General features: G+C 40.8%; 1 protein-coding gene across 2 annotated transcripts in view; it reads left to right on the forward strand.

Annotated features, from left to right (window-relative positions):
• Window positions 1-2,452, forward strand: part of RANBP17 (RAN binding protein 17) — a 253,220-nt gene extending 250,768 nt beyond the window's left edge. For both annotated transcript variants that reach the window (XM_089477831.1, XM_089477830.1), the window contains exon 28: window positions 1,867-2,452. In XM_089477831.1, coding sequence (XP_089333957.1) covers window positions 1,867-1,963 — 97 coding nt within the window. In that variant the 3' untranslated portion in view covers window positions 1,964-2,452. The remainder of the gene's footprint in view (window positions 1-1,866) is intronic.
• The last annotated feature ends 8,909 nt before the right edge of the window (window positions 2,453-11,361 follow it).

Consider the following 11,361-nt stretch of genomic DNA (forward strand, 5'->3'; position numbering starts at 1 on the left):
CTTACTGTATCCTGAATAGCTATTTTTTAATTATTTTAATTATTTTATTTATTTGTTTCATTTATAGCCTGCCTTTCTCCCAGCATAGGATTCAAGGCCATGAACAATGTTTTAAAAATACAATAAAATAGAGTTAATTAAAAACTCTTAGTACAAAAGTTAAAACACAATTAAATTCACCTCCCAGTTAAAAAAAACACTCATTAAAAACGTTAAAAGGACCATTAAAACATAATTAAATAAAAATACTACACAAACACACACACACATATTTATAAAACCTCTGTCTGTTGTCACATGTTAAAAACTAAATGTCTTCTTAAATAGAAAGATTTTTACCTTTCAGTGGAAGGACAACAGAGAGAGGGGCAGCCGGACCTCCCAGGGAAGGGAGTTCCATAACTCAAGAGCAGCCTCCAAGAAGGCTCTCTCTTGTGTTCTCGTGCCTGGAATGACAGTGGGGCCAAGCAAAAGTCTTCCCCTGCAGATCTTACAGTATGGAAAGGCTCATATACAGTAGGGAGATCAAGTTTTTCACATAGTTCTGGCCCAAGCTTTAAAAGTCATAGCCAGCACTTTCTGCCCAGAAATGGGTCAGCAGCTATTGGAGTAACCCCCACAAAGGGGTTATATGCTCCTATAACGTGTCCCAGTCAGCAGCCTGGCTGCAATATTTTGGATCTGCTGATGATTCTGAACAGCTTCCAAAGGCAGTTCCCCATGTCGAGTATGTTAGAGTAATCCAAACAGGATGTGATCAAGGCATGCATTATTGTAGGTAGATCTGATGTTTCAAGGAAATGGTGCAACTGGAACACAAGTTTTAGCTGTGTAAATGCACTCCTGGAGGATGCCCAAGCTGCAAACCTGAGATTTCAGGGGGAGTGTAACCCCATCCAACACAGGCTGAATCCCTATTTCCTGCTCTGCCTTTTGACTAACCAGGATCACCACTGTCTTGTCTAGATTAAGTCTCTGTTTGATTGCCTCATCCAGTCCATTACCAACAACAGAAATTGGTTTGGTACAGAAACAACTTCCTTGGAACTGGATGGAAAGGAGAGAAAGAGTTGGGTGTCATCAGCATACTGGTGATAGCCAGTTCCAAAACTCCAGATAACCTTTCCCATCGTTTTCATGTAGATGTTAAATAGTATTAGAAACAAAAATGGCCATGGAGTCAAGCAGGAATCCCCAGCACCACCTTCCGAGTTTGTGCCTCCAAGGACTGGAACCACCACAGAACAGTTCACAGAACAGTTGACAATAGTAGACTATTGAAATGTGAAGAATTAATCATATTTTTATGTCAGGTAGCAAGACTTGAAATTGCTCTACAAATCTTTTTAGTAGTTGCATGGATGCCAAGAATCTGCTTTAATGGAGAAGCCAGCTTCCTCTGTGCATGATATAGAAGACAAGTAAATAGAAACAATGTTTTTCAGTGTTTGGCTTACACTTACTGAATTTGTTAATAATTCATCCGAATTTGCTTTTCCACCAGAATCGCATGTTAATTTATTGAGCAATTTCCAAATGGAATCCAGGGTCAAGTTCTAGGTTGGAATTTCTCAACAGAATGTTCTTCTCAATGTTTGCATTATTACTGTTTTGAATCATTTTTAAATGTTAAAAAATACAGTGCCTTGCAGGAGTACACACCACTTTGGCTTTACCATTTTGTTACATAACAACCTGGAATCGAAACAGGTTAAATTAACATTGTTTACATCTGACGTACACAAGATACTCAGTGCTGTGAAGATGCGCAACATTTGTATAGCATTGAGATTTACTTGCAAATATTTTTCTAAAAGCTTTAATGAGAAGTTACTTAAACTTGTTTTGGGGTCTTCTTGGTTACAGATTCACACAAAACATGTCCGTCTTCCGCAGAGACATGGCTGAAATCATGCGCTGTGAGGGAGCGTCTGAATCCGCCAGTTCGGACATGATGAGTTGATGCTGAACTTGGAGCATGTTGAAATAATAATGATCAGACTCTGAAAGTTGGGATACCACGCTATATTGTTAGATAGATGTTGACTTTCATAGAAAATATTTTTCTAAATAACTTCTGCCTGTTTATATTGCTGGCATAAATGTAAGGATTTGTAACACTGGAAACAATGTAAAATGAGACGTGGCATAAAAAGAGCCATTTTGAATTTTCCTGTCCAGGTTTCTTATTTCTTTTCTCAGTTACATGGTGCAGAAATAGTACTTAACCAAAGAACAAAACACAATATGTATTTTTCCTTGAAATTGCATTTATTGGGTCTTTCCAGTCCACAGTGAAACCAATAAACAATTTCATAGACATTTTTTAAGCTTATTTGATGTTGTCCCTGTTTCTTTCATATCTTTATCCAAATTCTGAATTAACAGAGAGCCTAATTTTTAGCCAATAAGGATATATAGTAAGGTGTAGATTTTTTTAGAAGAAGATTTATATCTTAAGTGCACTATCTGTAAAAAAAAATGTTAACAAAATTACAAGTAACTCATCTGCATTAAATAAAGATTAAAGTGACAAAAGTGGTACTTTCCAAACTCACAAATAACAGTACTTTTGTTAATGGAGTGTAAATAAATTCATATTTGATACAATCCATCTTGAATGTTTCATTCTGGTTCAAAATCCCAGTTGCATAATTGTCCTTTGTTTTAACTGCTAAAACATTCCTTGAACAAGAATGAAGTTAGCCATCACTGTAAGGAGCCCACAAGCGAACTCAGAGGTTTATATCCTAGGCTTTATATTTTGTAAATAGTGGGTGCCAACATGAAGCAGATTCCTGTTTATATACATAGAATTCTTAAAGGACTTCAGTCATGGCCCTGAATAACACCTGAATAATATCTGTAGATGATTAAGGAACACAGCAAAAAGATCTCCAGTGTGGATGCAGCCATACTGGTTAGAAGAAAGATTTTTCATCATACAATCTGGTATGAATTACTGGTAAAGTATCCAGGGTTTGATGTCAACCAGTATTAAAGACTTCTGGTTACTGACACCAGGGCTCTAACATCAAAAGCTGACATTGGACTGTTGCAGAACCGTTTGGGCAACATAGATTAAGCACTGATTTTCTGTGCCTTCAAGTTGACTTTATGGTCATCCTATTGTAGGGTTTTCTTAGCAAGATCTGTTCAGGGAAGGTTTTTGTTGGTAACCCTGTCCCTTGTGATGTGTATGCATCAACATTCACACTCTTTTCACCAGTTCTTTTCCCTGTGTCTCTGCAACGGCAGCGGCGTGTCAGAACTTCTCTTTCACACAGCCATTGCTAGGAGAACTTGCTTATTTTTGTTCTCCTTCTGTTCTTTCTTACTATTTGTTCTCATTCATCCTGGTATTTATTTCGCTTTTTTAATTTTTCCCTCAAATGCCATTTGGTGTTTATTTTTCCTTTCTCATTTGTCTTCATGTGGGCTTTTAAGGGCATGGCACTGGATGCACTTGTTCATTTGCCTCTCAAGTCATTTTTGAGACATGGGTTCAATGTGGGGAGTAAAAATCCCCAAACTCTCAATGGGGTTGTCCACACGGGCCCAATGACCTGTGTTTCCCCCAGCATCGTGGTGCCTGTTTGGGTGATGCAGGCCAAAATCCCAGGACCAGGATTTGGCTGGATCCTTACAGACTGGACACAGATCTATTGGAAGCTCTGCAGAAACCCAGGCTGTTTAAACATTCACACACAGAGACACACACTCCTTACCTTGGTGCACCATTGCTCCTACTGAGAAGCCTCCTGTTGCTGTGTCTAATGCAGAAACAGGATGACTGGCCATGCCACTAGGTGCCCCATTTCTGCATCAGTCATGGCAGCAGTGGCTTTCTCAATAGGAGTGACAGCACAGTAAGGTAAGGAGTACAATCCAGTCGCAGGTTCTGGGGCGGGGTGAAGACAGGCATGTAAACCCATGCACATCCCTGCACTGACCCGGGGACCAACCCAAGTGAACAGCTGAGTCAGAATAGCCTGGCTCACAATAATACCTCATGTACAGCACTCACTACAATGGTGGGCCTCCATAGACAATTTGCTTTGGGGCTTTCCCCTTTCAGCCACTGACAGTAACATGAGTAGTCCCCAAGACGTTTCCTTTCTGGCTTAGGGAGGACACCTTGGCAGAGCAAAAGAGATTTATAAGCAAACTAGGTGGGATTCATCAACCAGAAATTTCAACAGTCTGAACCCACGGCAGTGTAGGTTCAGTCTCTTACTGAACGACCACAGAGAGAGAACCCTGCTGCCTGAAGCTTTGGAGAGCTGTTGCTAGAATGGTCTTTAAAATGTGAAATAATGATATTTTAGACTACAACTCCCATTCAGCTCAGCCAAAATGAGTGGTAGTCAGGAACCCTGGGTGTTGTATATTATACTGTATAGTGGGCCCTTGATATCATCTGAGGTTTGCTTCCAGGACCCCCACCCATGGATACCAAAATCCAAGGATGCTCAAGTCCCATTAAAATCAGTGGAACAGTGAAATGGTGTCTCATATATAAGATGGCAAAAACAAAATTTGCTTTTGGAATTTATATTGTTTTTTAATATTTTCAAGCCATGGATGGTTGAATCTGTGGATAAGAAGTCGGTGGATACAGAGAGCTCACTATATCTGGAGAGCATCCAGTTGGAAAGCGCTGGACCAGCGACCTGGAGTTTCATGTCAGTGTTCAGACTGAATGTTGATACTACTAGCAAAACAGGCAGTACAAAGAGTGTTGTCAACCATAAATGGCTTTAATCCCTGAGGTGGAGAAATGAGGAGCCGCATTATGTCCATTTTCTTTGCAGCGTGAATTAAACTGCTCTAGTAACTATGCAGAGCCTGTTACCTTGAAAAATCTGGAACTTGGAACTAAAAAGGTGAAATGAAATCTAATCGTTGTATAACTGGATTCCTTTATCATGCATTGGAAAGATACACTGTGTGTAACCTGCCTGCGTTCAGAAATTAGTCAATTTTGTTGTTTTAAACTAGCATCCCTCTTGAAAGCTAAAATTGAAAAGTATAGGCTTGTAACTCAGCACTCTGGATTTAGTGCTCCTTCCTCATATAAGGCGAGAGGCTCCCTGGAGCATGGAAATCCATTGCTGAGATGCACCTTGAATGTACCGCTTCCAAATAAATAAAATCTTATATAAAGCTCGATATACATATTTGGAACAGCTTCTCAACCTCTGTTAAGGAATGAATCATATTAAGAGTAGATAGGCATATAAAATGCCTACTCTGAGAGATGTCACTGGTTGCCATAGTACTTTGGTTTGAATTTTAAAGTTCTAGTGGTGTAAAATCATCCGTGGTTCCAAGGAACACTCCCAAAATTAAGAACATTTAAAAAATAATTCTTTATCTTTGCAATAGCACAGCTATCTGAATGCCCTACTTTTACATAGCTTTCTTTCCTAGGCTCTATTTTCTCCATACCTATGGCTCAGGTGTGAACATAATGCAGGGGAATAATTGAAATGGGAAACTATTGTAACGGCGAATGAGAACTAGGTCATAATAATCCCCTCTCAGTTAAGTATCTGGGAGCTTACACTGCAGCTACAAATTGGACAAATAGGGGTTTCCAGTTTGGAATTCATCCCGCAAAACCATGAAGTGAACCCAAGCATTGTCCAAGCTTTCACATGCAGGAGTTTTAAAAATGCATCTTTATTTAACATACCAGTGAATGCTCCATTGCTAGGCTTAAAAAGGGAAGGGGCTTCGAGGAAGAGAGACGCAAATCTAGCTGCCTTTGAAAAATGTTTTGTGTTAATATGGTTTCCTGCTTGCATAAGAATGCTTCGGAGGAACTTGGCAGCAGGTGGGTATGCACTTTGTAAAAATAATCCCTCCGACTTTTTAATGTTTTATTGTAGTGTGTGTTTATGGTGACAGCAAACCTTTCAAACTATCGAGAAAGACCATGCTTCCTTGTCATATTAAAAAATAATGGCGGTGTAGATTTTATGTAGCTTAGTTTAGATTGCCGTTAAGAGCGCTTCTTTGACAACATTCTTTCTGAGGTTTACAGAAAAGCGTAATAAAATATGTAAGTTACATTTCTACAAACAAAAGCCCCATAACATAAGTTATTTATAAGTGTGAGATCTAAACAGTATCACGATAAATAAACTATAATGGATACCTGCACCATCCACCCTAATGCAATTTGCCCGACAAAAGTGTTTGAAACAAAGTTATATTTAGTAGAGAGGAAAAAACCTGGCCGGGGCTGAGCATTGTTGTATGAAAGTACAAAGGATAAAAAGGAACAGAGAAGGTAGCTAGGACAACTGGCCTTTGTGAGAACTGCATGGCGACATAAACCTGTAATGCACTTTCCCCCATAAAGCATACAGATAATAATTCAGTCCCAAAGGGGCATCCTTGCTTGATACTAATGAACCAAGGTAAGACAAATGCTAGCACTGCTTCCTTTGAATCCAAAATAGCTGTTTTGGAGAAAGGCTTATGGATATATCTGGGGAGCAAGTGATTCTGGTGTCTCAGTCCTAGGATGATGGCTGCTCATCCGGGATGGAGAAAGAGCATCTCAGGGAAAGGGGTGTCCCTCCTGAAAAGAAAGAACTTTGAAAGGACCACTTCTTGGAGAATGAGTAGATATTCTCTCAAACAATGGATATACCAATGTGAAGTCGAAGGCTTTCGTGGCCGGCATCCATAGTTTTTTGTCGGGGGTTTTCGGGCTATGTGGCCACGTTCTAGAAGAGTTTATTCCTGACGTTTCACCAGCATCTCTGACTGGCGTCTTCAGAGCATCTTCTCTGAACATGCCAGTCACAAATGAAGGCAAAACAACAGGAATAAACTCTTCTAGAACATGGCCCCATAGCCCAAAAAACCCACAAAAAACAATAGACATACGCTTAATGGTAGTAGAAGACAGACCCAGAGAGCTGGAGTTGTATCACACGAACAGGAAGCATGATGTAGTCATTTAGATAGCCTGTCTTTTTTGGCTGGGTGGAGTTGATAGTCATAGTGTATGTTGGCACCAAGAACATGGAGAAATGAAGTACAACTTAGATTGATCGTAGGAGGCTGAAAGCTGCAGTTTCCAAGGGAGCTGTCTGAAATGCTACCTGTTCCACATGCAGGACCATCTCGATAGACAAAGTTGAAAAGTTTCATCTTTGTGCTTGAACAGATGTGAGGGAAGAGAGTTGACCCCAACTATTTATCACTCAATCAATTGATCTATTTGTCTGCAAGCCATAGGAGTGTCTGTTAATATCAGAGATTCTAGACTACTCCATGTGCCCTATCATAAGCTACCAGTTCTCCAAATACATAACCAAGATCACTCACTGAACTGAACAAATCCAGGGCTCTTAGTAACCTATGATGGTATCGGTGAAGCAAGTGCTGAGGCAACTCATAGGATGATTCCTCCAGAAATATAGGAGTACAAAAAGTGTAATCAACCATAAATGGCTTAAATTCTTGAGGTAGAGACTTGCGGAGTTGCATTATGTCCATTTGTTTCAAAGCGTGAGTTAAAGGTTCCCTTTCTGTTTGCTCCTATAAACTGCTCTAGCAGCTATGCAAAGTCATTCCTGTTACCTGGAAAAATCTGGAGCTTTGACCTGAGAAGCTGAAATGAAATCAAAATGGCTCTTTTAACTATGGATTCCTTTATCGTGCATTGGAAAGAAATATTATTTTCATAAGGAAATTGGGCCTGAAGGACCAAGGCAAAGCCTCTCAGTTTGGAGGGAGAGGTGAGGTAAACATAAATTTTAATTACAATAACAACAACACACGTTTTCGAAGCTCATATTTGACAACAGTGGAGGGAAAACACACTGATCTAAACTACACTGTCTTTGTGTACTGTGTAAGTCATGTATGTACCATGGCAGTGACTGGAGTAAATGACCTTTGATGCTCCCTTCTGACTTTATGATTCTATGTCAGCAAAACCATACCAAGTCAATAGAACAAATTAGATCTTCTTGTTGCTGGTTGCTTCATTCACCGGAAAGAACTAACTGGCAGTACTGCCTCCACGCTGAAATGGAAATCATTCTTCCTTCATCATGTAATACTATCCATCTCTTTAGCCCTCTTTGCATTGTTGTTGATGCAATATATGCAGCTCTATAGGAATTTCAGAGTAATGTAGTATCAATTAATGTTCCATTATTATAAAATGCTACCTGTCTTGTTAAAAGGTTTTCATGACCTCACTTTCCCTTGATCGCCTTCCAGCAGCCTGTCCATCTCATCTTGCCTCTTCATTTTAAAAAGGGAGAGTCTAAAATGACAAACAAAGCAGATATATTGAGCTATATAGCTTCAGCTGAAGCTCTGACAAATACTGAATGGGATTTCTTTCCTATCGAATCTTGGGGCTTCATTAAAGGATTGGATGTAACCCTTTGCATTGGGGCCAAAGCTAGATCAAAAGCCGATTCCCCATTTCACTGAAGTGCATCCCAATGTGTTTAGTAGTTATTTCTTTTGGTTTATTGCACAGCATTTCCCCTGAACCAAGACCCAAGGTGGCTCACAACATCATCCTTATGGAACAAATGCAAATAAATCCACAATAAGTGATATTATTAAAAAACACAAATTAGTTGTAATATTAAAATGCATTTTTATTAGCATCATCACTAACGGAGTTTAATTTTCTGAATTCAGAAATCCAGACGCAACTCTCTTGTTGCGTCTTGGAAACAATTAACTCTGAGGCGAAGTGTGGAGCCTACTTCCCTACAGTTTTCTCTTCGGTCATGTTTGGATACAGAAACTATGTATGGGCTTAAACTCAATGAGCTGCTTTGTTCTCATACAATTCTTACATGATCAGGAAATTGGCAGAATGATATCACATTACTAAGTCCATCCACAGCCTCTTTTATATGGTTGTGTAAATATTCTTACAGTGGTGAGGATATCCTAGTTGTAACCACTAGCCACACACTGAAGAGAAGACAGACAAGTCTCCAGATACAAAATGCATATTCCACACAGATGATCTATGCATCAAGGTGGGCCCTGTCTACTTAAAGATGTGTCTTTAAAGAGACAAAGCTTATGCATGTAGCATCATATTCTCCAGCTATCCCAGTTTTGCAGGGGCATACCCAAATCATTCACTGTCTTCCCACTTTTCAGTTGCTTTTGGATGCATCCGTGTCAGTTTTCATCTGTGAAATGTTGGGGGATATGTGCCAGCTGCACTTGCTTGTCCACACTGCCACAGATCTAAGGGCTGTGAGTGGAAGGAAACCCGCCTTCTCCTATAGGAACATGAGTAAAGAGCTCAGGTGGTTAGTGGAGCCAGTTATTAACAAAGTTTGTTGTTCGGTGTTGTGTGCCTTCAAGTCGTTTCGGACTTACGACGACGCTAAGGGCCAAGAAAATTGTGGAGTTTTCTTGGCACGTTCTTTTGTTGTCATCTTTTGGGGCTGAGAGAGTGTGACTTGCCCAAGGTGAGTGGAGATTTGATCATGGCTGAGCTGAGATTTGATCCCTGGCCTCCAGTGCCATAGAAATAACATACTTCTGCATGTTACTAAGCCAGGCAAAAGTAATATCCCTGTACTTCAGGTGCTGAGGACTTTATTTCCCACAATGCCTGGAGTTTCTGGGAGCTCTAGGCCTAGATTTCAGAATTCAAAATGGACTGGATGTAAAATATAATAGAAAAATAAATTTGGAAAGAAATAAATGCAGAGTCCATTACCAAGCAGCCAGCCTTTCGGTGCTGAAAGCACCTTAGTATGAATGCTACTGAGGTTTGCTAAGGCCTGATGGGTACTAGCTATTCATAGTTGTTCACCAGTGAAAGAGATCTAGTATAAAAAGCACTAGAGCTAGCATGGCATACTGGTTTGAGTGTTGGGCTGCAACTCAGACCAGGGTTCAATTCCCAGCTCGGCCATGAAACCCACTGGGGACATTGGGCAAGTCCCACTCTCTCAGCCTCAGGGAAGGGCAATGGCAAACCTCTTTCGAATGACTCTTGCCAAGAAAACCCCATGATAGGTGTGCTTTATGGGGTCACCATAAGTCAGAAATGACTTGAAGGTGCACAACAACAAAATCAGCAGAGAAGCACTACAATACTGTACATTGATCACTGGGCTTTTTCTAGGTGGCTCTGTTTTCCCTCACTCTTTTTCTCATCCCGAACTTGGTACCTTCCGTTTCTTTTGGACTGGAACAATACATACCCAAAAGTCTCTGTTGACTATTCCCAGGCAGAACAGAGGTACTGTAAACATATTTGCTGAGGACAGGTCTTCTGGTGGCTATTGACTGTGAGATGGGTTTCTAAATGGGTCTCTACATCTTGAGTTTCTAGCTGAGATGAGTGGTTCATCGTATTGACTATGAAATGTGCTTAGTGAAGACTAGAACCGGATCTCCACAAACATAGACCAGTATGTGAACCATTACAGCACACTCGCCCCCGCCAGCATCATAACTGTCGTATCCCCAAGGCCTTGCACAGACTCGCTTTAAAGTTGAAATCATATTAAAATTAAAGCTGAGCAAAGGAGGGAAAGGGATAGGGTTTTTGTGGGTTTTTCAGGCCATGTTCTAGAAGAGTTTATTCCTGATGTTTCGCCTGCATCTGTGGCTTCACAGAGGAAAAAGGAGTCACTGAAAAAATACACTGGTTATTGCTTGAAGCCATCTAGGGTTGCCAGATTTAACACTTCAGAGGGCTCCTGGAGCTTTAATGGTTGTGTAGAAGGGGGCATTTTGGCAGGGCTCCCAAGAATATATTGAGCCTTCAAGTTAGTTTCCAATTTATGGAGACTCTATGGTGACCCTCTCATGGGGTTCTCTTGGCAAGTTTCTTCAGAGGGGGTCTGCCATTGCCATCCCCTGAGGCTGAGAGAGTGTGACTTCTGGCCCAAGGTCACCCAGTGGGTTTCATGGCTGAGCTGGGATTTGAACCCTGGTCTCCAGACTCGCAGTCCAATGTCCAAACCACTATGCCACACTGGCTCCTAAGGGTGCATCTGCACTAAGGTAGATTGACACCACTTTGAGTGCTGTAGCTCCATCCAATGGAAACCTGGGGTCTTTAATTTTACAAGGCCTTTAGCCTACTCTGTCAAAGAGTGCTGCTGCCCTGCAAAAAATGACTCTGTCAATGGAGCCATGGCAGTGAGAGTGCTGTCAAACTGCATTAATTCTACTGTGTGGATGCACCCCAGGACAGAAATACGATGCCAGTGAGAGAGGAGGGTTATTCTTTCAGTGCTTTCTTCCAGGTTGTAGAAACACAGAACTTCTCCCTGACAAGACCTGCCTTTTGGTGTGTTTGTCCCACACTTCCATCCAACCAGCCATAGAGAA

The sequence above is a fragment of the Sceloporus occidentalis genome, unplaced genomic scaffold (genome assembly GCF_023333645.1).
Source record: "Sceloporus occidentalis isolate IW3139 unplaced genomic scaffold, rSceOcc1.0.p SCAF_12, whole genome shotgun sequence".
Classification (NCBI taxonomy): domain Eukaryota; kingdom Metazoa; phylum Chordata; class Lepidosauria; order Squamata; family Phrynosomatidae; genus Sceloporus; species Sceloporus occidentalis.